This window comes from Caretta caretta, chromosome 25, assembly GCF_965140235.1.
Source record: "Caretta caretta isolate rCarCar2 chromosome 25, rCarCar1.hap1, whole genome shotgun sequence".
NCBI lineage: Eukaryota > Metazoa > Chordata > Testudines > Cheloniidae > Caretta > Caretta caretta.
In genome coordinates this window covers 5,460,875-5,486,053 of record NC_134230.1, presented here as the reverse complement: position 1 = coordinate 5,486,053, position 25,179 = coordinate 5,460,875, and the positions used below count along the sequence as shown (strand labels likewise).

The following is a 25,179-nucleotide window of genomic DNA, read 5'->3' as shown; positions in this document are numbered from 1 at the left end:
ATGGGTGCTGGAACAATGTGTATAGTGGGGGTGCTGAGAGCCATTGAACCGAACTGTAAACTCTGTATGTGATGGAAATCGCTTCAAGCCAGGGAGTGTGGCAGCCCCCCTCCCCCAGCCCCCCTAGTTCTAGCACCTCTGGAGACAGGGACAGGAGATGGGTTTGACGAACTTAGTCTTTCTTGACTGTACCAATGGTTTCCCTTTGGCTTTCCTGACAGATTTAGGTGGCCCCTTCTTGTACAGAGATCAGGATGATGGGGAGAAGAGCTCCTACTCTGTGGAAACCCCCTACGGCTTCCTGCTAGACCTCGATTTTCTGAAATATGTCGATGACATTGAGAGTGGCCAAACTCTCAAGAAGGTGCCATTGTACCGGAAAGCGAAAGGGCCCAAGCAGCAGCCCAGTTCCCTGAGAAGCCCCAGCGGCCACACCAGTGGATGGACCTCCACCGAGTCTCTGGCATCCACGGCCAGCGAGGAGGGAAGGAACGTGCTCCTATTATCTCCACACATCAGAACGCAGTCTGGGTCCTCAGAAATGAGAGAGCCCCTGAGCAAACAGGCTTCCAACCCCGTGTCTCCAACTCCAGTTATAAATCTCCTCCCACCCCCTGCCCCCAAATCCTTCATGCAAAATCCCCAGGTGGAGAAAACCTTGCAAGAGACAAGTAGGAGGTTAGAGCTCGAGCAGCTCCATTTGCTGATTAGTAGAGGTGCCCAGATGACTGGGCCACCCAGCAGTCCCTCTAAAACATGCATCTCCGTCTCCAGTACCGCTTCTTTTCACCAGACACACTCCTCCTCTGCTGTCCCTTCGAATGGAAATGGGGACAGCCAAGCCACACCTCCGACAGGCTCTATGAGAATAAGCCCTTTGAATTCTGGAAGGAGCACCCCAGCCACCAACATCAGCCCAGCGCATTTGCAGCATGTGCGGGAGCAGATGGCTGCTGCCCTCAAACAACTCAAAGAGCTGGAGGAACAAGTCAAGACGATCCCAGTCCTAGAAATGAAAATCTGCAAACTGAAACGGGAGAAGGAGAAGCTGATGGCGGGTTTGCAGGAGCCACCCCTGCCCGAAACAAGCGAGGCTTCTGTTTTCAGCTTTCCACCCAGGTCTCTTGGCGCAGGGGTTGCCAGGGCAAGCCAGGAAGCTCCTGCGGAATTGGAAAGGGAACTAGAGTCAGTGAAGGCTCGAGCGAGTAAAATCACGGAATTAAGGAGACTCACTGAGAAATTGTCTGCTTCGGACAGGAACGTGCGAGCCAGCAGTGCGGCTGCCCGCCCCGCAAGGACCATGGAGAAAGCATGTAAGTCTGTAGGTGTGGGCGAGGAGGTGAACATGAAGGAGGCTGTGTTCTACTACCGATCTCAGAAGCCATGCCATGAGATTCTCGTCGGCCAAGAGACTGAGACCAAGGATGCTGCAGTTTGGGTCGTGGAGTCCTTGTTAGGGCTTCCTACGGAAGCAGAGAAGGAAATGGAGCTGCTGCAGCACACGATTGGCCACCAGAGAGAGGTCATCACCATGATGGAAGGGCACTTGAAGGACGCGACTAAGGAGCTTGAGGAGTTAAGAGTAGAGGTTTGTTCTAGAAGGCCAAGAACTTTGATAGATAAGGAAATAATGGCCAAGCCTCAGATGGTAGAAGCACACGCAGAGGCTGCAGTACCAATGCAGAGCCAGGGGGTGGGCAGCCACTTGGAAATGATCGATAAGGGTGTGGATTGCTCATCACTGATGTTGTGCATTGGAGCCAACTGCAATTTGGAAAGTAGAGAAGTTGCTGTAGGTCCAGATTCAACAGCCCAGTACGAAGAGAAGGATACCCAAGCTGATCTAGAGGCAGGAATCGATGCAGCAATGGAAGAAACCGATCAAGGTGTGGCTGGTGATAAGACTGAACAAACCCCCAGTGGAGCCGGAGAAGGCAGAAACCAGACGGACGTTGCTGAGTCTGGCGTCGCCAGTGGCACTAAGATGGCCATGCCTCGGGGAGGGACAGGGACAGTGGAAGTGGAGCAAGGTTCACGTTTAATTCCCCAGGACTCCAGGAAAGGCGTGCACGGGTCTATGTGTGCACCACAGGAAATGCCTTTGGAGAAGGACAATAGCACTCCTCTGAGTCCTGGGCCTGGTGAGTCACTTACACCAGCATCTGCTGCCTGCTGACAAGCCTCGCCCCTGCTCAGGCCCTGGCAGAACACGCCCATTTACATTTCTTTTCAAGCAGTAATTGGACAGAAACCAGGCTGTTAGCTGGAGCCTGAACCCCCAGGATCCTGGTTCTCCACTCACTCACACCGGTTTGACACCGTCCCATTAACTTCAATTGAGCTACTCAGCGGTGTCAGTGAGAGGAGACCCAGGGTCCCTCCTTCCAACCTGAAAGGAGACTGTGTTGATCAGGCATCTGGGCAGATGAGCACATCATAGGTCATGTGACAGCGATTCTAGTAACCACGTGCTTCCAGCCCCAGTGAATCAGCCCAGAGGTTTGTGGGGTGAGTGAGGATCTGCAGGCTGGGGAGGGGGAGCGCTGTGTTTGTGCAGAGCAGGACAGGTGGAGCCATTGTGTGGGGGAGGAGGGGTAAGAGCGGCAGGGATTGTGCGCTTGTGTTTGGGGGCACAGGACCTGGGCATGGCTAGGAGCTCCCACACCAGGGCAGGCAGCCATTGAGAAATAGAGCCCCGAGTGCTGTGGGTTAGAGCTGCCCTCCTCGGCACATGCAGGACGCCGCCCGAGCCCGGGGCTCTGCTGAAGCTCGGGGTGTCCAGATGGATGGAGCAGCAGATTCCCCTGTGCTTTGTTACTGTCTAGTGAGACAAGGCAGAACAAATTCCAGGCCTTTGGGGTGGGAGACGGAGCTACAAGTGGCGAATCCCCCAGCCCAGCAGGCTCTGGGCAGGAAGCCTCCTTGCCCAAACCCAGCCGGTTCTCATCCCCAGCCTCTCCTGGACAGCCTCCCGTCCCCACCCAAACTCCTTTCCAGGAACTTGGGGTAGGGGGGTGGGTGGAGTAAGACCCTGGCCCTGTGTCTGTGCCGAGGCTGGGCTTTCCGCCGTGTGACTTTCCCATCTCTGTTTCCTCAGGCGCCCTGAAGTCGATCATGAAGAAGCGGGATGGGTTTCCAAAGAGCGAGGCCGAGGGCGGGAGGAAGAGTCTGCAGTTCGTGGGGGTGCTGAACGGGGAGTACGTGCCCTTCATTCCATCTCTTGCCAGGGTGCAAGCTCCAACACTCGCAGATCTCCGTAAACCACGTCCCAGTCCCACAGCAGGGCAAGAAGCTGCCCTGATTGCAACACGCCATGTGTGTGTTGGGGGCAGGGAGCAGCGTGAGCCCAGCTCTCCCTCTGCACAGTACGGGTGCCGTGAGAGAAGGTGGCAGATCTCACTGCAGTGCCCTGACTCTGCTTTCCCTCACGGCAGGTACGAGAGCACGTCCAGTGAGGAGGAGGAGGAGGACAGTGGAGACAGCTCCTCTGAGAAGATTTCACCCACCAGCTCTGACAGCGACGCGGAGGGCGACGCGAACACCTGGGACGAGGAGATTGGTGTGAACGTGGGTGAGACTGCGAGCAGCATGGAGGGTCCAGAGCCAGGCACAGAGCAGAGGAAGAGAAAAGGGGAGCACGAACTGGGGACAGAGAGCGCACCAGCCCTGGACCCCACCGAGGTGAAAGAGAAGTAAGTGCAGGGTAGCCTCTCCGGGGCTGGAATTTCTGCCTGGCACCCACCAGCAGCCAAGCTTCGTCAGAAAGGCCCAGTTATATGAGAGCGGTCCAGCCCGAAACCCCCTGGAAACAGAGGGGAGTGGGGCTGGAGGAGGAGTTGTCTAGAGCCCCTTCCACAGAAACATCTCCCTCTCAGCAGCGTCCAGGGAATCTGGGCCCAAGCTGGCCAAAAAAGCCAATTTTATTTCTGCGAAAATGTCCAAGAAATGATTTTGTTCTAATTTTGCAATAGAAAATTCCTTCCCTCCCCAGTGAACACCACAAAACAGAGCCACAACGTTCATCTCGTTTCTGACTCTTTGTGGCCACAACTGGACCCATTTGGTGAAACATTTGAATTGTATTTTTTTGACAGGAAAAATAATTGAGTTTAAAAAATCCGGCCAGCCCTAATCTCAGCTGAATTGGTTAGTAAATGGATCGGCCATTGAAACTTATCCTCCCACCCTACCCCACCCCACCCCAGGGCAAGCCAGCATCTCCCAGCTGGGCGCTGCCTGCAGAGGCTGTTGGAGCCATCACTTGTGGCAACTGGTGAAGCTAAGGTTGCTAAACAGTTTGCATTCTCCCCCCATTTCCACATGCTCCTAGCTTTGTAAAACATTCCCCCTTGGGGGATGGCATCTGCCCTGGTTGGGTTCTGCTAGAAGGTGAATCTTTCAGGAAATTGGAGCAAAACTCTACCAGCTGTATCTGTGTTATGGGGGGTGCAGGGGGGAATTCTCCCTGCTTGGTGTTTTGAGTAGGGTCTCATTAAAACAGTGGAAAGTTGAAAACAGGCCTGGGTGCAAACTACTCTGGGGACATTGTTCTGTTGGGGGAAAAAACAGATTTCAGTTTAGCAGTCTGCCCCTTTGAAATCTGTGATGAAGCATGCACAAAGAAAGCCTCCTTTGATCTGCAGGTGCACCCAGTTTGCTAAAGGTGCTGTAACAGCTCCTAGGGCCAGAGGGAGGAAGTGCACTGCCCTTGGCTGAGGCTCCTAGCAAGAAAAGCCATAAGTCCTCCAGGGGCAATCAGGGGAGCATGTGTCCAGGAGAGCCTTGCTGTACTTTTGAGAAGGGGTAGCATGTGTTCCCCCGTGCAGCCCTTCCCCTGAATGACTGGAAAACCATTCATAAATGGCAAGGTGCAAGATACATGTAATTTAGACAGAAAACAAATAAGAGGGAACATGATAAGGGTATAGGAAATAATGAATGGTACAGAAAAGATGGATCGGGCACTACTGAAACAAGAACAAAGACACCTCCAAGGCAGAAAATTTAAAACGGAAATAGGGAGACTTCCTTTTTACACAACTCTCACTGCCTCTGGATATAATTGAAGGCAATTGCGCAGCAGGATTAAAAAATAGATACAACGTTTATATGAGAACATCCACATTGGCTAGGATTAAAAAACCCACAAAGCTTGGAATGGGTAAAAAACCCCTTGGGCATCAGCCAACCACTAAATGATGAGTTAGGAAGACATTTCTGCTGTGGCCATGTTATACCATAATTGCCCACTTTAGGGTTTTTGCATCTGAGACTGGCCAGTGTTGGAGACGGGACGCTAAACTAGATGGAGCTTTGGTCTAACCCAGCTGGGCACTCCCTCCATTCCAGTGTCGTTGCTTGTTAGGGCCTGTAGTCATTTCTCTGGGAGCTCCTGGGAAGCAGAGACACACGCTCCCTCAGTGCTGCAGTCCGGGAGCCTTTGGGCCCGCGCAGAACACAAATGGGATTCTGAATGATGGAAATAATGGCATAATAATAAGGGCAACCCCCCAGGAAGGCAGGAATCCAGATCGGCCCTTTGACCCGTCTAGCCTGACCCTCCCTGCTGCACTGGATCAGATATTTGTGCCTTTACTCTGGGATCCAGTCTCTGGCTGTTACCAATGTCTGATGTGTCAGAATCCCATGCCCAACACCTGAGTGTTGAGAGCGTCCCTGCTGCAGAAGAGGAAGGATAATCTTGTGGCTCTGGCACTTGCCTAAGACCCAGACATTTTGGTTCAATGCCTCACTCTGTTCCATGCTCCCTGTATGACCCTGGGGGAGCCGTGGGCCCTCCTGTCTGGGCCTCGGTTTCCTGTCTGCAAAGCGGGAAGTAGCAGATGAATCTGTGAATGTTTGTGAGGTGCTGAAATCCGCTGGCAAGGGGAGCCACCGATGCATCTGGCCGGTAGTTGCCAGGGCGTGCGGAGGGAGAGGTCATGGCTGTCTCCACTCATGCCTGGAAGCAGCACATGGATCGTTTTCTTTTCTCCGAACAACCTGTTGAGTCTGTTGCTAATGAATTCCCCCCGCCCCACACCTCCCATTTTGTGCTTTAATGAGCAACTAACTCAACTGCTGCAACCCCCCCCCCCCCCCCCAGCCTGTTCTGCCAGAGATTGAAAAGCAGTTCCTGGCTGCTCCTCGCACCCTGAGGCATGGCTAGAAGCTGGCCTGATGTTTATGCACATGTCCGTCAGGAACTCTAGGATCATGTTGTTAGCCAGCATCTGCGCCCACTCGAGGCCTGCCCCTGCTGTTCTGCAGGCCACCTCCTTCTCTGTGGTAACACTGCAGACAACTCGTCCCATTGCTGCTTTTCACAGGTTTGAACTGAGCCCAAGAATGAGAGAGGCCTGCATAATTGTGAAGCACCACCTCAGCCATCCCAGTGCCGTGAAGAGCAAAGAGGTGGTGAGTAGCAGGGGGTGCCGAGAGGTGGAGCAGCTGGGCTTGCCCTAGGTGGTCACTTCTGCGGTGCCCATAATCGGCAACACTGAGCATGAGGAAAAGATCTGTGAGCCAGGACAATGGAAGACTAGTCGTTCCCCTGCATGCCATACGCTGGATGCCCTGCTCGCCCCGGAGTGCCCCTTTGGGTGTTGGGGGGCGTATTTTGCTTTAGTGCAGAAGGAATTGTTCTGGGCAGGTCTCTGGCCTGTGTCATGCAGGAGGTCAGATGAGATGATCACCGTGGGTCCCTTTGGCCTAGGAATCTATGAATCCCACCCCAACCCCTCCCTGTCCTTCTCTGTGCTGCATGCAGCCTTGGAGTCATGGTCTGAGTCACTAACCCCTCCTTCTGGCTGGGCTCAGCCTGACATTCCAGGCATCACAGACCCTGAGAGACTGGAGGCTGAACAGTCTGTGCTCTCTGCATCCCCATAACCCCACGGGATTTATCCAGGGCTCTCTTACCCAGCACACACAATCCCCTCAGCATGCTGGGAAAGCCCTGCGGGCAGGTACAGAGCCAGCTGCTGCCTGCTACCCATGTCTCCAGAAATCTGTGCCTTCCCTCCTGGGGCTTCCTGTCCATGGCCACTCCCAGCCCAGGGAATGCCTAGCGCCGTGTGTAGAAGGTTCAGCACTGGCCTGTCCTCCAGGGCCTTGGTGCAGCTCGGATCCATGCCATGTCATCGAGGGGGAGAGGTGTAAGGAATTGCACTGCTTTGCATTTGAGGCAATGGGAGGACTTGGCTGGGGATGGCGCAGCCTAGGGCCACAGCTGCTCGTGGGAACGCTGGCTCCCCAGGCTTTGTGTTAGGGTGAAACTTAGCAGAGGAAGTGTTGAGAGCAGAAAGGGCTTTGGCTGATGAGCACGTTCACTTGGAGATAAGCATTTCCCAGCTTGAGGCCTGCCCTTGTCCTTCCCCAGCTGTCCAGCAGCAGCATCCTCCTCCAGGAGTGGTTCCGAGTATCCAGCCAGAAGTCCTCTGTCCCAGAGATGGTCGCCAACCACCTCCTGGCCTTCACGGAGGTCTCTCCGGGGATGCTGGCCCACGTGGTCAATCTCTCGGATGGGAACGGTAACACAGCTCTCCACTACAGCGTCTCACACTCCAACTTCCAGATCGTGCAGCTGCTCCTGGACACTGGTTAGTAGCCTTCTGCTTACCCCTGGGGCCCTGTGTAATCCTGTTGAGCCGGGAAGTGGGGATGGCTCAGCTGAGGGTTCTGCATTAGGAGACGGGAGCTGAGACCTTGGATCCCTTTCCAACAGCTGCCCTGCTCCCTGGGCTCCCCTTGGCTGCTGCTCCCGAGCCCTCCCAGGAAACACACCCATCTGGGAGCCCTGACCCACCACCTCCTCCTGGCAGCCGTACCTTCCTCTCCTAACGCAGCCCTGGCAGTGGCCATTGCAGGGGCATGTGAAAGTGGGTCCCTGTGCAGAACACTGTTCAGTGCAGCCATTAGGCATTTGTCATGAGCTCAGGTAGCTGAAGTAGCTTCTGCGGCCCCTGACGTGGCCCACCCCTGGCAGGGTGGGGAACAGAACAGGACATTCCATGCAGCAGCAGATCCTCCCGTCCCAGTCTTGCTCCACGCCCTGCATAGAGCCGCGCAGGGCTCCATGCTGCACAGAGCACGTCAAACCTCCTTTGCAGCCCTAGGAACCCAGCAAGGGGTTCCCCGCAGGACAGCAGCTGTGGAGGAGCGGGCTGGGTTTGCCTTACGTGCCCAGCAAACATGGACCGTAGGGCAGCGTCAAGGGAACGAGGCCTTTCCAAACGGCAGAGCAGCCCACGGCGAGTGGGTCTGACCCCTCGCCTGAGAAGGGTGGGGCCATGCGGTCTGGTGACTGCGCCGTGGCCCAGCAGTGCCAGCGTGAGGTGCTCTGCAGCCAACGCACATGCAGAAAGCAGACGTCCCAGCGCGCAATAGCTCAGCAGCCGCAGGCCTTGACTTGAGACGAGCTCTTGGAATCAGAACCGAGGGCAGTTCTGCTGCTGAGCGTTCTGGCCTGCTGGGGTCTACAGCACTCCCCCACTTCTCTTTCTGCAGGGGTCTGCAACGTTGACCATCAGAATAAAGCCGGCTACACGGCCCTCATGCTGGCCGCTCTGGCCTCGGTGGAACACGAGGACGATATGAATGTGGTCAGGAGACTCTTCAGCATGGGAAACGTCAATGCCAAGGCGAGCCAGGTCAGCGCGAGCAGGGCCGCTCCCTGCAGCCCAGTCACCTCTACTCGAAACCCCCAGATTCAGCCCTGCTGAGCTCCCAGGCCGTGCCACTGCCCTCCACTGTTGGAAAGAACAGCTTGTGAGCAGATGGGCCGGCTCACCTGAGTGGCATGGCTCCTTTCTGTCCCCTGATGGGTTGCCCTAAGTTTTGGAAGCTACTCCTGCTTTGGACCAAAACAAGCTTTGTTTTACCCCGTGATCTCTGGGTGGGACAGGCTGGCTGCAGGCGGCTCCCCACGGGGCCAGGAACACAAGCCAAGCCAGCTTACTGCAGAGTCTCCGAGAGCTTTCCAAATAGCGCTTGTCACTGTCAGCAGCTGCGGACCAGATCCTGCGTGTGCTCTGTGCTGAGCACCCCATGCTCTGTCGCTGGCAGGACCAAGCATGTTCCTTGTTGAGATTTGCCTTCTGTGTGATGCTGCCCCTTTTCCGTGCATGAGGCCCCAAGGGAACCAGGACTTAGGGGGAAGGAGGGTAACCGGCAGACTTGGGGGATGGGCAAAGACATACAGGTCCACGGGGGAGAAGACCCCGGGGAAGTGGAAAGAATCCCTCCTCCCCCTGTGGGGCACATGAGCCATGGCTGAGTAGTCCCCGTCCTCTCCCTGCAGTCGTTACCCCCTCTGGCCTAGTCTGAGTCTGTGGGTCCTGGGGACATGTCTATCTAGGAGAGGTCCAGCTGCTACTAATATCCCCTCTCCCAGCTGGAGGGGACCAGGCCAGGTCTCTTCTGAGTCTCCGCTTGCATTCGGCTCCCCTCACTCTCCCTTTGCTTGCAGGCTGGCCAGACGGCGCTGATGCTGGCAGTCAGCCATGGCAGGCAGGAGATGGTCGAAGCCGTGCTGGCCTGTGGAGCCGACATCAACCTGCAGGACGAGGAAGGCTCCACAGCCCTGATGTGCGCCTGCGAGCACGGGCGAGTGGAGACCGTGAGGCTGCTCCTGGCCCAGCCAGCTTGTGAAGTCTCCATTGTGGATAACGTAAGTCACTGCCTGCCCCACTCACCCCCAGGGACCACAATGCTGGGTTCTCTCCACTGCCGCATCATGCTGCATACTCTGATGTGCAGCCACCTGTATGACAGAGCTGGGTCAATTGCTCCGGGCTGGGGATTTTCCCCTTTGTTGGCCTGCAAATTATCCACAAACAGGGTTTGATTGTTCCCCGTGTATTTGCTGTCAGTGATTGTTTGACTAACCCTTTTATGTGAACAAACTTCAGCCTGTCGGGAGCTCACAAACCGCCCACTTGGCCTAGTCACCCGACATGGCATCTGATTGATCATCTCCAGCCTCAGGTAGTGTTTCTGCTGCCTGATGGACTAACCGGGAATAAAGCACAGTGCTTGCCCTTGTTTGCACGTGAAACCAAGGATTGTAAAGATCAGCTGTGCCCCGAACATTCAGATACTGCAAGGCCAGAGGGGCCCATAGTCTGATTTATACAACACAGGCCAGAGAACTGCCCCATGGAAGCACATGGAAACACAAACCCCTTCAAACAAATAGCCCACAACAAGGGGGCCAACCCGGCTGAAGCCGGCAGCTGCACTCCATGGCCAGGCCAAAATCAAGAGGGGAGGTGGGTCTGGCAGGCCCTGCTTTTTAAAAGCCATGCCGGTTCCCATTTAGAACCTGTCTCCTATGTCATCACGCCATCCTTTATACCGGCCCCCGGACCTTTACCTGGGAGAGAAGTTCAGTAACTTGCCCAGCCTGTCAGGTCCTGGCGTTTGCTGCCTGTTCCAGGGCATTGAAAGCTCCGAACGCTCAGTATTGTGTTACTGAAACTGTACCGCTGTGAGCTCTCTGAGGAACCCTTTTCCTTTTCTTCCCTAGGATGGGAATAACGCCGTGGCCATCGCTCTGGAGGCCGGTCACAGCAACATTGCAGTATTGATTTACGCTCACCTCAACAACTCCAAAGCACAGTCACCCGTGAGTACCCAAAGGCTCCCCCAATGGAAACCATGACAACTTTGGCCCCATCTAGACCGTCCAACGTGCTGTGTAGGAAACAGGTCACCATGCTCACCGGGACCTGCTGAAAGCACAGTCCAGACATTTCCCAAGCTGGCTTTTAAATGCAAATGACTGCTGAACTCTCACTGGGTGATAGGCCAGGGGGGTTAGCAGAGGTCCCAGCATTGGCCCTCTCCAAGCTGGGAGGCTTATGAAAACCTGAGACAACAGCATGGTGAACTGACTACAAATAAATCCAACCTGGATCTCTCAGGAATTGAACTCTGTGCGCCATCTTATCTTGCAGGAGGGATCTTGCAGGGTGGGGTTCAGGGAGGAATAACAAGAAGTCACCCAATGGATCTGCCCAAAGGCAAGGTTAAGATGGATAGGAACTAACCTTTCCCATCAAGGTTAGTGGTGAGGTCTCCCAAGGGAAGTGGTGAAAGCCCCAGCCTTGGAATTGTTTAACCCTTGAGCAAGACCGAGCTCCAGGATAGGCTCTGTGCGGACCAGCCTGCCCAGGCTGAGGGAGAATTATTTGTATTGAATATATTAGGAATTGTTAAGCAGGCAAAACAAAAGCTGGGATTTCCCATATGTGCGAGAACTATTCATGAGAACATAAGAATGGCAACACTGGGCCAGACCAAAGGTCCATCTACCCAGTATCCTGTCTTCTGACAGTGGCCAATGCGAGATTCTTCAGAGGGAATTGACAGCACAGGGCAATCGTCAAGTGATCCGCTCTCCAATGTATGTGAAACTGGCTTCTGACATCCAGGAAAGGGGGAATTCGGAAAAGGCATCTTTCAGAATGGCCTCAGAACTATGTGCCATCCACCTCAATGAGTTTGTGCTAAGGTCCCACTTGGTGTTTCATTGGCTTAGTGTGGTGTCACTCAACCACCTGGTGGAGAGACGCGGGGGTGGAGTTCTAAGGAACATCCCAGAAGTTCCTCTCTAGCGCTCAGCTCTTCTGAAATGCAGTTGTTATTTTTCCATCTTGCCTCTAGACTCAGTAATTATTGCTCTCAATCAGAACAGCAGCTCTACCTAGTGCCCCAGTGACATAAGCATACAAATGCATGTAAATCACAAGACATAGGAGGAAAGCAGAATCTAGGAAGTAAATGACATTATTATTAAACTGTACGCGATTTTCTGCTGTTTGTGTTGATTGTATTATAAAGTTGGACTAACTGCCAGAGTTTTCAGCATCTGTCCTAGCGCTGGAGCACTGACACGCGAGGAAGGCTAAGAGCTAGGCTGGTATTTCTCAGGGTGGTTCTTAGCTGGGATGCATATTTTGGGTGAAAGTTTGAAGCAGACAGGTTCAGCCATTAGGGAGTTCTCTGAGTTTGGAAGCGGAGAGGTAATTTCATGCACTCAGATATATTTTCAGATGCTTTTTTTTTGCACTTAGTTGACTCTGAAGCAGCATTAAACTTTTAATTGTGTCCTGTCCCTGGGCCGGGTGTAAGAGCCACTCCGCTGAATTGATTAAATTAGAAGAGATTTTTTTTTAAACCCCCATCCAGGCTTCTTCTGCAGTGACTGGCGTTCTTCCCGGGGCTCTCCCAGAGATGCCCAGCTGGGTTACACCCAAGAGAAGGGGTGACTCGTAATATAGATGAAAAATTCTCATAAGGCATCAACAAGGAATTGGCTACTGAGCAGAGCTTATTTGCATGCTCCCCAGACTGACCTACTGGGGCCTGTCATCCCACTGCCCTAGCTGAACAGCGCATCGGGGGCTGGATCGAGAGGATCCCTTTGGTCCCACACACAGGAATGGAGGCTGTTGTTTCTGCATCCTAGAAAAGTTTAGTGACTGATGTTCTCTCTCTCTGCAGCAGGGGACCCCACCGATAGCCTTGAAGAGCTCTAGCAACCTAACAAAGAAGCATTAGAGAAGCCTTCACATCCCAGGCAGCTGGATTCTCCGGGCAGTTACTCTTCATAGTCCTGAAATCGGAAACTCCCCCATAATCTCATCACATCCAAGAACTCGAGCCAGGTCCATATGTTGGATCATCGCCCAAGGTTCCGTGTGTTTATATTCCTGTCCAGTGTGACAGGCATCTATTCTCAGCCTAATTAACCCAATCTCCACTGAAGGGAAGCAACTTGCACTAATCTGTGTCATGGGGGCTGCTTGTAGAGTGCAACTGCTTACAGTGAAACAGAGGGTCACTTCCAGCATTTCCTCTCTCCTCCCCACCTTGATGCTCATCTAGGCTGAACTGGGCACGTTGCCCTACACGGGGCAGCCATGAGCACTGTTTATAACATCATACCGAGAGCTGGTAGAAAAGTTGGGTTTCACCATGGAGATTTTCAGCAAAAATAGGAAAAAATCATCTGCATCTAAATTTTCCACAGAAAATTTCAATTTTTCAGTGGAAATTTGAATCCCAAAATACCTGAGGCTGAAAACAAAACAAAAGGCCAAAAATGAAAAGTTTGATGGGGAAATGCAGCTGTAGTTGCTCAGCTCCCGCTCTCCTCTGCGGGCTGTGTTGTTCTGCTGCTTTACGGCAGGGACACTCTGTTATGCTAAGAACTCTTATTTAGCATTTGAAACATAACTGGGGGTGGCGGCTGGGCTGCTGGTCACTGCCCTGCTGCCAGTTCCTGCAACGTGTCTGACTGCCACTTCCTGGGTTTGGGCCCTTGTCATGCATATGCATGACTTCATTAGCATACTCCTCGTCTTTCCTTTTTTTTTTTTCTTTTTTTAACAACTAAACAAACAAACCAATACCCTCATTGTTCATACCATGGGGAGATGTGATTCTGCTGCTGCTCAGTAGCTTTCAATGAGTCTTTTTGGTTTTTTTGACCATTGGGTCGTAATGGGTTCTCACCTCCGCTGGGAGTCTTGGAACAGCATCAGTTTCCCTTGGTCAAGGCGGCATGTCTCCCAGATAACCGACCCAGGTATCCAATGATCTTGTGTCTGATAGGTCCACATCCCTTGCAGTCCCAGCAGGCAGCATCCCTTTGCTCAGAGTCGGTCTTATTATCAGGATGTTTCTAGTTTGGTGTGTAGGTGGTTTTACTGTTAAGTCCTGCACTGTATGTGGAGGTAGCTCATCCGGGACGTTTATCACCGGTACTGGTAAGAGATGCTTATGGCTCTGTCTCAGCAAAAATCCTTCTTTTGATCTCGTGATCTTGGAGCAACCGGACAAATCACCTCAGCCTTATCCCCCCATGAACCATTATTCCAAATTTTAACTGATTCCCCAGGGCGTAGTTTCCCTCTGGGGCACTGTGGTTTTGTCATAGTAGTACATTTTTATGCCTTCATCTTTCTCTTTCCTTCCATACCTGTTGGTGCCTCTGTTCTTTAGCTGCACCCTGTTTGATCTTAAGCTGAGAAAGTTGATTTCGTACCTAACACCCTGGCACAAGCTCTACAGGCAACTTACCACATTCTAAACACTCTTAATTTTCATGCCCCATTCTACAAGCCCAGGTTCCGAAAGGCAGAAGTTTGAAGCAGTATCTGCCAAAAGGAGAGTTACAAGTACTGTACACAGCCGTGAGCTCTAAGAGATCTAGAAGGGTGAAAATGTTGGCACCTGCCATCTCTCCCAAGATTTCATGTAGGTCCGTCTGTGATAATGCTCCCTTCTTATGTTAGTGTTTAATTCCTTGGGTTTGAGACACAAGTGAAAAATCCAGATTTCTTTTGTACTATCACCAGTGATGCACCCAGTCTGTGGGTTCCTCAGCCCTTTCGGTTACTTCCATGGCTTGGAGACATTGCAGTTCTTCCTGGAGTCTGCCTCTCAGGGCCACAGGTACCTTCCTAGCTGTGTGTTTTAAACAGTTTACATCCTTCTTCAAAGTTATTTTATGCATGACTGCCAATTTTCCCAAGCCTTTGAACACATCTGTATCTACTGAAGTTTTGATGCCTTGTGACAAGTTGTGTCCTGTATTAATCAGCTTGCATATTAGTCCCAACTGTTGACCTGATTCCAGGCCCAATATAGGTGTTCTATGTCCTATAAGAAAGATGTATTTAGTCTTTTCTTTCTTATAGGTGAGAATGAGCCAGCATCAGCCCACCACAGGACTACGGAGTCCATTATAAGCTGTCTGGACATTTGCCTGTTTTGTCAGTGGGGTCTTGTATTTTAAAGTTCACACCATTGTGCTGGTTGTACATTGGGGTCCATGCTTGTATCTACATTATATGTGATTTGTGAGCCATTAGTATTACGAGTGATGAACCAATTCTTGTCTACTGGCAGCTTTATGGTATCAGCGTACACTGGCTCCTCACTGGAGCTATCACCATATTCCTGCATTGCATCCACCATTTTCTGTTGGCTGCATTGGTTAGCAAAATGGTTGTACTTGAGACACACACTGCACTTCTGTCCAAATGCTGGGCATTGTTTGTACACAAGTTTGGTTCCACATGTCCCACGTTTGTTCGGAATGGCCCTTCCACAGACATTTTTTTTTTGCCCTTTCTTATATTGATTGGTGTCAGTTTATCACTTTTGTGTATGTGCGTCTCCTTGTCCTGCTATGCAGTGACCTCCTGTACCATGTCCCTGGTACCCTCTTTGCTTAAAGCCCATATTTACAGTTTTGCCTATTCTGCTGCTTTGCAGGTGTTTATGGCTTTTTCCAAAGTTAAGTGACCGTCTCTCAGTAAAGATTCCTGTAGCATTAGATTATTGCAGCCTAGCTCTAATCAAGGAATTTGTTAGGGGCCCAAAGATGCAAGACTGACTCTTTTATGCTTGAAGTCTGTGACGTAATCCTCAGTGCCTTTGTTTTCCTTTTGCACTCGTGTGGAGAAGATTTAAGTGTCTTTCTTTCTAGGAATGTGATGAGTCTGAAACTGTGTCCTTATCAAACTCTTCACTGTCCTCAGGGGACAGCTAGAAGCTGTTAAAAAGATCTAGAGCTTCCCTTCCAGTTACAGTTAGCAATGAGACTACTTTTGGGGCTTCCACTCAAGGAGCCTGCACCTATTGCCATCATGTATAGAACAGTGTTTAAACCTCATCCAGGATTCCTCTATGTTCCCCATTAACCTGAGTTCCAGTGGTGGCTTTATGCTATCCTTTTTTTGGTCTGTGTTACAGAGGAGGTGGGTTTACGGAGCAGGGAGAGGGGGGAGCTCCTCTGATGTAAGGCTGCTTGAAACAATCCCTCTTTCCTTAACATGCTGCCTTTAAATGTTCTCCAGACTGTGCTCTCCCCTCTGGCCACTTCTGGTACCACGTGTTGTTCTGCTACTTTATGAAACAGATGCTGTTTTATAGAAAGGATTTTATTTAGCATTTGAAACTTAACTGTGGGTGGTGGCTGTGTTGCTGATCACTGCCCTGTGTTCTGGCTGCACCTGGCGCTCAGGTGCTGCAAGATATCAGGCTACCTCTTCCTGGAGTTGTGCCTCAGCACATAGGCTATGCTCCCTTGTTGGACTACATATCCCATGATGCACCAGTCTCCCCTCATGGAGAAGTCCGCCAGGGTGCATCATGGGAGATGTATTCCATCTGGTGATGCAGGCCCATAGAGGATAATGTGGACATGAAGCACCTGAACTACACCTCCCATGAGGCATCATGGCAGTATTTCCAAATCCAAATACTTTGGTTTTCAGGCATTCAATTTTTCAACAAAAAAATTCTGACATTTCTGTAGGAGAACCTGCACTTTTCATGGAAAAAAATGTATTTTAGTTCCAAAACAGTTTCAATGGAAAATTAATTACTGATTTAATCAGCTTGGCAGGAACTCGCTATTGTGTTTGCTGTAGTGCACTGGTTTGGGAGGTGGATGGAGTACCAGAGTGGGGTAGCCCCATACCCATGAATCCACTCAGACTCGCCAGCTGGAGCTTTTTTGGAGTTCCCACAGCTGGTACCGCCTCCTCCCACTTGGGGCCGGTCCCCTTTTCCCAATGGGGCGGGTGGGGGAGGAGGCAGGGAAATTCCCTTTAAAACTTTTCCCCCCTCTCTTTTAAAGAAACTGGCAGCTTTTAGCTGTGAAGGCAGCTGAAGCTCCTCTTGCCGCTTACTCACCATTCCATCCAGCCCTGCCAGAGACAGCTTGGGGGGAGGAGCAAAAGGGCAGAGGCAGCTGGGAAGGTTACATAAGTGAGCAAAAAGTGGAAGTAGCAGCTGACAGGGCGGCCAAGCTTGTGCTGGGAGGGGAAGAGCTAAAATTATAGGTCTATGGGGATGAATGTGGCCGGGGGCAACAAATACATGGAATGGAACCGCAAATATCTAAACCAGAGCAGGGCTTTCCTGGGACATGTCACTACTGGGCTTTCAGGTTCTGCTGCTCAGCTACAGTGCAAGTGACCCTGCCAGTTTCCAGTAGCCGGAGGCCAGGGGAGCAAAGGGCAAGCATTCCCAGAGCCCTGCCACCTCACTTTACCCCCCCGCCCTTTCCTTCACTGGGGCAGGAGCTGGACCCAGCCATTGAAAATCATTTAAAAGCTCTATGACCTCCGGAAGCAGCCTGAAAAGCAGGTGGAGAGTCCCCCTCCCTTCCCTTGATCTCCGCATGGGCAGACACACTGTGCGGGGGCCTCACACCAGCACTGCACCTTTCGCCCACAATCCAATAAATCATAGTCCATGACCTCCCAGTGCCCCTTGCACATGGGATGGGATGGTATCCCTGATTCCAAGAGGGCCTGCTCACTTAGGCTTATATGGGAGCTAGGCACCTAAATTTATTTGAGGACCTGGTCCTTATCCCCTTTTCAGTCCAATTTTTCACTCAGCCCTTCTCGAAGGACTCAGAACCTGTCAATCAGTGTTAAACGCACTGCATGGCTGAACATACTCCGCTTACAGGGGGCGTTACTGGCAACTGCACTGAGAGTTTCACTAACTCCCTGAGGGGGCCTCCCGCCAGCCATAAAAATCAGAATATTGGGTCATGAAAATTTTAAGTGGGTTTGAAAAAGTGATCGCCTCCTCTTGTGGCCAGCAATGCAGTCCAACAGCTCTGTGAGAAACAGGAACCTCCTTTACAATCTTCCCATCACATGGCAGGTGTGTTAGCTCAGAACCACAAAGGCTGAGCCAGGACACACCTACATGTCCTTGAGTTAGTAGACAACGATGCTGGAGCACCTGGGGCATTTGAGAGCTTACAGCTGGGTTTGTTACCATTGGCTGCTTCTATGTTATCAGTATAGAGCAGTGGTCCCAAAACTTTTCCTCTCCCCCACCCTCACCTCCCACTTACCAGTCATGGGATGTGTCCACATTCTCCCCGCCCCAGCTGGGAGCCAAATCATGGCTGGGGGTGAGGACCAGGGGCTGAGAGTAGGGGCTGAGCCACGGCCAGGAGCAGGGCCAGAGCGGAACTGGGGGCAGAGCGGGGCTGGCCTGGGCAGCCCCTGGACATTCCTCCACGCCCCCAAAGGGAAGCGCACCCCACAGTTTGGGGACCACTGGTGTAGAGCCAGCAGTTCCAGCCTTACTCTCCCAGACCAGTTATTTGTCCCAACCAGACTTTGTCTGAGCCACGTTTTATAGAATCTGAGAACTGCTCTTCTGATAAGCAATGGGCAAAAGCCCAGAGCCTCAGAGGTATTTGGGCCTCTAACCCCTATTGATTTCAGTGGAAGTTAGGTGCCTAAATACCTTTAAGGATTTGGGCCGAGGCTCCCATGCTTGTTGCAGCAGACCTGTCTGCTATACAGTGAAGTGGATGTAGGATGTTCACAGCAGCTCTCTAGCCTGGAAACCCAGCTAATTACACTTGCTTTGTATGTTCCACCCATGAAAATGCTTTCGCCTGGTGTCTCTGTTTGCTCATATTTTAATATGGTTTATTTTTAAAAATATAAATAAAATGTAAAATTAAATATATTTTAAAATCAAGTCAAGGTGCCATCAGCATCCCCTTAACCATTTAAGGCTGCCTCCAACTGAGGTGTCCAGAACCTGAGCTTTACAGAACAAGGTTACCAGCTCGTGGTTTCACATGATTTCTTCCAAGTTTCTTATGCATTGGCTGAAGCAATTATGCCTGCTTCCCCCAGGCAGCTTTCCAGAAGGTGTGGGCTGGGCGTAAGAATCACTGGGTGAAATATTCAGCTGTGTTAGGCAGGTCAGCCTAGCAAAAAGGGTCACGTTGGACTTTAAAATCTATGAATTAATTTCTCAGTTGCAATTCCTGGCCCCTTTGCTCTGTCCTGATGTGCTGGTTAGACTAAGGCCCACGTGGTCATATGGGAGGCCAGCCCACGTGCTAGCATCATCTCTTTGGTATTTGTGCACTCAGCACTCGCTGCTCCTATCAGCAGAGCCCTACCAAATTCACAGCCATGAAAAATGTGTCAAGAGACCGTGAAATCTGGTCTTTTGTGTACTTTTACCCAATGCTCTACAGAGTTCACAGGGGAGACCAGCGGTTCTCAAACTGGGGGTGGGGTCCTCAACCCAAAAGGAGGTTGCAAGGTTATTGTGGGGGGAGGAGCGGGGGGTTGTAGTATTTCCACCCTTACTTCCGCGCTGCCCTCAGAGCTAGATGGCTGGAAAGCAGCAACTGCTGGCCAGGTACCCAGCTTTGAAGGCAGCACTCCTCAAGCAGTAGCACAGAAGGGTGGCGATACCCTACCAGGCCATTCTGACTTCTGCGGTGCTGCCTTCAGGGCCGGGCTCCCGGCCAGCAGTCGCCGCTCTCTAGCCGCCCAGCTCTGAAGGCAGCAGAGCAGAAGTAAGAGTGCCAATACCGCATGCTGGCTATAATAATCTTGTGACCACGCTGGCCCCACAACCCACAGTTACACAACTCTGAAATTTCAGATTTAAATATCTGAAATCATGAAATTTATTATTTTTAAAATCCTATGATGATGAAATTGACCAAAGTGGACCCTGAATTTGGTAATGCCCTACCTATCAGACCTGCTCAGCCACCTTGGAATGGGCTATCACTGCACTGACTAATTCCCACAAACAGAATAGACAAGGGAAATCAGGGGCTGAAGATGACATTATTACAATTGTTCTTGTTACCGCCAAGGCTGCGGTCTGCCAGATGAACAACCCATGGCTGGGGAACTCCTCCCATGCGCTAGCTCTGGTTAGTGCGTGAGGCCTGGATCCACAAAGGGACTTAGGCAGCACAATGCTCAGTGTAGCAATGCTGAACTTTAAGGCAGCTAGTAAAATCATCAGGAGTGACAGTGGTAGCCACAAGGCTGAGTCAGGCACCTAGGCTCCTGTACAGTGAAGGGCTAGCTAGTGGGCAATGCCAACCACAGGTGTGGGCTGAGCCCTGCCCCCTCACAGAGCTAAGCACCTGAGTCCAGGGGGCAAGAATAGGAGCCCACAGTGCTAGCTGGAGTCAGGCAGCTTCTTGTGGGCCTGGTAGGTGCTTGCCTCACTCCACACAAAACAGCTGGAGGAGCCACCTTCCAACTCACCTGGCACTTCAATTCTCCCTTCTGCTAGCAGGGGACAAAGGCTACAAGAGGAGGTCTCCCACATCTCAGGTGAGGGCACTAACCAGAGAGCTATGGGATACTGATACCCCTCAGCCTGGCCTCATGACATTGCTCCACTGTGGATTAAATATTTAGCTAGTCGTTGGGCCAAAAGCAAGACTAAGAAAGTGCATGTGAGGCAGAGAATGTAGCCTGGTGATTAGTGCACCCAGGTGGGCAGCCTTGGGTGCAGGCCTCCTGTTCCAGTGAGGCTTATTTTCCCACCGCGGAGCAGCCCCACCAAGGCAGACTGAGGGGAGCTGGACGTGCAGCTATCCCATAGCACAGCCGCTGGGAGATCCCCTCTTCAAAGCCTTTCTCCCCCTCCAGCAGGAGGAAGTGAACCTGGTGCTCCCACATCCCAGGCAAGTGCTTGGGTCAGTTATAATGTGGCAGCAGCACCTCCTCCTGCCAGAGTTTGAAGTGGACCCAATCCAAGAGGCAGTCTCTGAGCACACCCACCAGACAGGACCCTGCCCCCAACTCCGGTGGACGAATGTGTCTTCCCCAGCTTTGGGAATTGCTTAAGCAAGGGATAGGCCTTCAGATAGCGAACAGGAGACAGCAGCACACGGCTACAGGCAGGAGCTTAGGCACTGAGGGGACTTTTACCCTGAAAACTTGGGTGCCAAGTAAGGTTACATGCCTACAGTGCGGGGTGGGAGCTTTGTGGATTGGAGTGGACCCAGAAACAGGAGACGGACCCCTTAAGTGCCCAAAAGCAGGATAAGTGTCATAAGGCCACAAAAGATACAGCCCCAGCTCTGATAAGTGACACACAACAGGAGGGGACAAAACAGGGTGGGGGGGGACACAGCAACAAAATCAGGCAGAGGATCATAGGCTGTGGGCACAACCAGGTGAGATTTGTTTTTATATTACAAATACACTGACAAAGACCCTTGGCTAACTCTTTCTTTATGGATGTTGTAGGAACCTGAGATAAGAGGGAGTGGCCTGATAATGCCATCTTAGGGGAAGTATTCTCTGCATATGCTATGCTGAGGGGAAGCCTGCACAGATGGCTGTGAAAATAAACAAATGGGAGATCATTAATGAAGCAGGCTGGAGGCACCTCAGTAAGAGATTGGGTAGGTGGGAAGCAGGGACTTGTGTGCCAGAAGCAGCTTGAATTTGATGTAGTGGAGGGGTGAAGGTTATAGGATCAACAGGAGAGTGATTGACTGGATGGGGCAACGTCTGTCAAGTAAACCAGAAGGGAGGCTACAGTAGCCACAGTGAGAGGTAAGAGGGCCTGCATGCATATTTTGGCTGTAAGAGGCAGGTCCAGAAAAGCATACAGACTCTTAATGAGTCAGTCAAGATGCAGGTATTTGTTCCCAGAATGGAGGGGAAAAAATGGCTCAGTGGTTAGGTTTTCTAGTCCTGATAACTCTGGGGTAACCCAGCATACAGGAGGCAGAATGAGCTAGTGAAATGGAAGTCAGGACACCTGGCTTCTTGGCCCAGCTCAGCCTTTGATCTGCTGGGTGACCTTAGCCAAGTCCCCTTATTTTGGCCCTATGAGAAAGTTTCACTAGTTTAACTAACTCACATCCTAAGTTCAACTGGTGCAAGTTACCCATAAACAGAAGCTCTTAGTTTAAGACTGGCACAGGGCAGCTTTAAGGCAGGGACTATCATTCACTAGGTACACGTGCAGCACCTAGCACAATGGGCCTCTGATCTATGTTGAGGCCTCTAGCTACTACTACATAAAACACAGCTATAATCCTCCCACCAAAAAGGGCATTAGAGCTAAAGCTACAATTTTGTCATGGATATTTTTTAGTAAGTTATGGACAGGTCACGGGCAATTTAAAAAAAAAAAATCACAGAAGTCCCTGACTTTTACTAAAAACATCCCATACAAAACAGGGAGGGAAAGTCCAGCAACTTCCCCGACCCCCACCCAGCAGCTGGGAGCTGCAGGGACTCCATTGCCCAGCGCGGGGCTGTGAGCTGCAGAGGAACCCTGCCAGCGCCGAGCAGCTCTAGGGTCCCCTCTGCCACTGGTGGCAGCAGCTGGGCAGCTCAGGGGTCACCACCACCAGCCAGCCAATTACCAGGGTCCTGCCACCCGCAGCTATCCAGCAGAGGCTGGGCTTCTGTGGGGTCCCCTGCTGCCAGCAGCAGCTGGTTAGCCAATGTCACGGAGGTCACGGATTCCATGACTTCCACACATAATTTTAGCTTTAATTACAGCTGAAAAGCTTTTGTTACCTCATGCCCGACAGCCCATGGTCTCAAAGCTTTTTTTTGTTGATTAATATTGTCAGTCTTGGTACTGCTGAGGTCTGAGAATGTATAGAAAAGCACTGGCTTCCAGCATGAAGTGTCAGCCATCACCAGATGGGATCTTTTGTATGGCAATTCAGCTACAGCACTTGTAATGAGTTTTAAATGAAAGAGAGGGACACGGTAGCTCAGAAGAGGTAGCCTCTGGAAGTAGTTTCAATATTTTCTTCCTATAGAACTTTGTTCTGTTTACATAACCAGCAAACATTTGTTTCTTAAATAACTGAGAGCAAGGAAAAATGTTACTGGAAAAAAATCCTTTATTTTAGTCTCTGAAACACAACATTCCTCTTCACTAAGTCAAGCGGAGTAGATATGAACTGTCGCTTCATTACAGGAAATCAGAAATGGTAGTCACATCAGGCTTGCCATCTATAAAGAAATGCAGATCAGAGTCTCACATTATCTTCCAAGGCTTGGGAGGGGAGGCGGGGGAAGAGGGACTAGAGAACTGAAAAAATGAGAGTTTCATTTTGCTCCTATGGTTAATTCAGGAGTCAAACAGCCCTAATGTGGTTAATGGAGCATTTGCACGTCACTGCAGTAAGTGGAATTCAGAATTTCACCTGCCTGCTCTCACCCACCATATTTCATCGAAACTTGAAGACCAATTACAGCTTCCTGTGGACAGGAGACCATTACATAAATGGAAATATCCTGGGCCATTTTCAAAATAATTAATTGCCCAGACACATGCCTGAGCCCCAGAAGTAGAACATTCTACAGAAACAGGCTGCGCTCTCCAGTTTACACATAGGAAAAACCACAGCCAGCAGAACCTGAGCACTCAAACAATTACATATGGCTCCTCTTTGGCCTGAAGTCCAGCCTGGATCAAAGGCTGCACCTGGACAAATCACCTTCAAAAAAGTTTTTTATTTGTATTATCATAACACCTAGGTGCCCTAGACACGGACCAGGAACCCATTGTTCCATCTGTTTTTCCAAACCAATATCTTGCTCTATAGCAGCATGAAAAGGTTGCAGAGCAACTCTGGGCAAAAGCTGCAGTAAAGCAATTAGCCCTGTTCTCCCAAGCCTGCAGAGAGGGGCAAGTATCACACTCTCGTGTTGTCCAAACGACAAAAAGTTACTGTATTTGAACAGTTATGAAGAACATCGTTCTATGAAGAACTGGGGTAGATGACAAGCAACAACTATGATTTTCCAGTTACTGTAGACAAAGACAAATTGCGGTCAGTTCTTAGGACTGCTACCTCAATTCTTCACAGCTGTATTCAAACTGTAAACACTGCTGGAGTGCAGACCCAACACATGGAGTGTCACAGTTATATGCAGTAAAGTGATGGGCACCACTCCCAAGAGAGGAAATCTTAGGTTTAACCATATTATGTCTTCAAGACAAAGCACAAGACTCAAATATTCAGTATTAAAGTTGTTATGGCCTCAAAGCAAACACCTGTGAACACTCTACAGAGCAACGGTCTCAGAACCCAAACACATGCTCTAGGCCTTAACCAGAAATTCACTTTAAAAAAAAAAAATCCTGACTGGGTGTTTAATTTATTCACAGTGAAGGTTAACATCTCAGATCCAAGAAGGGCTTGATTAGAGCCCAAAAACGAAATGAGTTACCCAGCTGCAGCACAGATCAGCGTAAGCGCCTTGCTTCACGCTCGGACTCCAGCAGCGTCAGGACATCCCCCTCGCGGACAGGCCCCTTCACGTTCCGGATGATGGATCGACTGGTGTCGTCCATGAATTCGACACGAACCTGACAGCCACAGCAGAGAACGAACAGAAACGCTCGAAACCCCCATTTTCCTGGGCCACCTGCCGCCGACAGGCCTGCTCAGCTCCCGGGCCCGAGTCCGCTGCGCCCCTGCCCCACGGAGCTGAGCGCTCGGCCCGAGGCCCAGGCCAGACGGCGAGGAGCACACAACGCCGGGGGGCGTCTACAAATGGCAGATGGGGAAAGTCCGTTCCCCCCCTCGCAACACGGGGACAAGGGAACCGGCAATTAAATTACACGGGGGACAAACCAAAGCCGTAAGAGGTAAATAACCTGCGGAACTCTCCGCCACTGGCGAGCCCCAGCGGCCTGGGCACCGGCCCGGCTCCCCGGGGCTCAGTCCAAGGCCTGGGAGGGGAGCCCACGACGCTCCTGAACCGCTCTCGCTAGGGCGGGGCGAGGGGGTCACTCACCTGGGTGCACTGGCCCTGTGAGCCCGTCCGGCCCAGCACCTTGGTGACCTGCGGGGAGACTCGGGTCAGACAGGCGCAGAGAGAGACCCCGCCCGGCCCGGCCCCCAGCCCAGCCCCCCGGCCCAGCCCAGCCCAGCCCGCCGCTAACCCCCGGCCCGACTCGGCCCAGCCCGCCGCTAACCCCCGGCCCGACTCGGCCCAGCCCGCCGCTAACCCCCGGCCCGACTCGGCCCAGCCCGCCGCTAACCCCCGGCCCGACGTTAACCCCCGGCCCAGCCCGGCCCGGCCCGGCCCGGCCCGGCCCAGCCCGGCGTTAACCCCCAGCCCGGCCCAGCCCAGCCCAGCGCTAACCCCCGGCCCGGCCCGGCCCGGCCCAGCCCAGCCCAGCGCTAACCCCCGGCCCGGCCCGGCCCGGCCCCGCTCTCTCGCACCCGGGCCAGTTTGATGGGCTGCACGCGGCTCGTATCCATGGCGGCTGCTGTAGATGCGGATAGAAGAGGGGGAGCCCCCGCCCCCTCGCGCGCTTATATAGCCCCAGCTATCGCGAGACCCAGCGTGCACCGCGCTG

General features: G+C 52.0%; 2 protein-coding genes across 4 annotated transcripts in view; one reads left to right on the top strand and one right to left on the bottom strand.

Annotated features, from left to right (window-relative positions):
- Nucleotides 1-18,537, top strand: part of KANK3 (KN motif and ankyrin repeat domains 3) — a 55,373-nt gene extending 36,836 nt beyond the window's left edge. For 2 of the 3 annotated variants that reach the window (XM_048831137.2, XM_048831135.2), the window contains 9 exons: nucleotides 222-2,141; nucleotides 3,098-3,197; nucleotides 3,435-3,692; nucleotides 6,330-6,417; nucleotides 7,382-7,601; nucleotides 8,509-8,651; nucleotides 9,470-9,670; nucleotides 10,529-10,627; nucleotides 12,508-18,537. In XM_048831137.2, the coding sequence (XP_048687094.2) occupies nucleotides 222-2,141; nucleotides 3,098-3,197; nucleotides 3,435-3,692; nucleotides 6,330-6,417; nucleotides 7,382-7,601; nucleotides 8,509-8,651; nucleotides 9,470-9,670; nucleotides 10,529-10,627; nucleotides 12,508-12,564 (3,086 nt within the window). In that variant the 3' untranslated portion in view covers nucleotides 12,565-18,537. The remainder of the gene's footprint in view (nucleotides 1-221; nucleotides 2,142-3,097; nucleotides 3,198-3,434; nucleotides 3,693-6,329; nucleotides 6,418-7,381; nucleotides 7,602-8,508; nucleotides 8,652-9,469; nucleotides 9,671-10,528; nucleotides 10,628-12,507) is intronic. The other variant, XM_048831138.2, reaches the window with a different exon arrangement.
- A 4,150-nt stretch (nucleotides 18,538-22,687) lies between these two features.
- On the bottom strand, nucleotides 22,688-25,178 carry RPS28 (ribosomal protein S28). Its single transcript, XM_048831166.2, has 4 exons — nucleotides 25,043-25,178; nucleotides 24,612-24,659; nucleotides 24,042-24,180; nucleotides 22,688-22,817 (listed from the first exon to the last, which is right to left on the bottom strand). The coding sequence occupies exons 1-3, from the start codon at nucleotides 25,079-25,081 to the stop codon at nucleotides 24,058-24,060; spliced, it is 210 nt and encodes a 69-aa protein (XP_048687123.1). The 5' UTR covers nucleotides 25,082-25,178; the 3' UTR covers nucleotides 22,688-22,817; nucleotides 24,042-24,057.
- Nucleotide 25,179: the final 1 nt, after the last annotated feature.

Coding starts and splice junctions, on each gene's coding strand:
- RPS28 (XM_048831166.2), bottom strand. CDS start 25,081: ATGGATACGAGCCGCGTGCAGCCCATCAAACTGGCCCGG. Junction 24,660..25,042: donor AGCCCATCAAACTGGCCCGG/GTGCGAGAGAGC, acceptor GTCTCCCCGCAG/GTCACCAAGGTGCTGGGCCG. Junction 24,181..24,611: donor CACAGGGCCAGTGCACCCAG/GTGAGTGACCCC, acceptor TGTGGCTGTCAG/GTTCGTGTCGAATTCATGGA.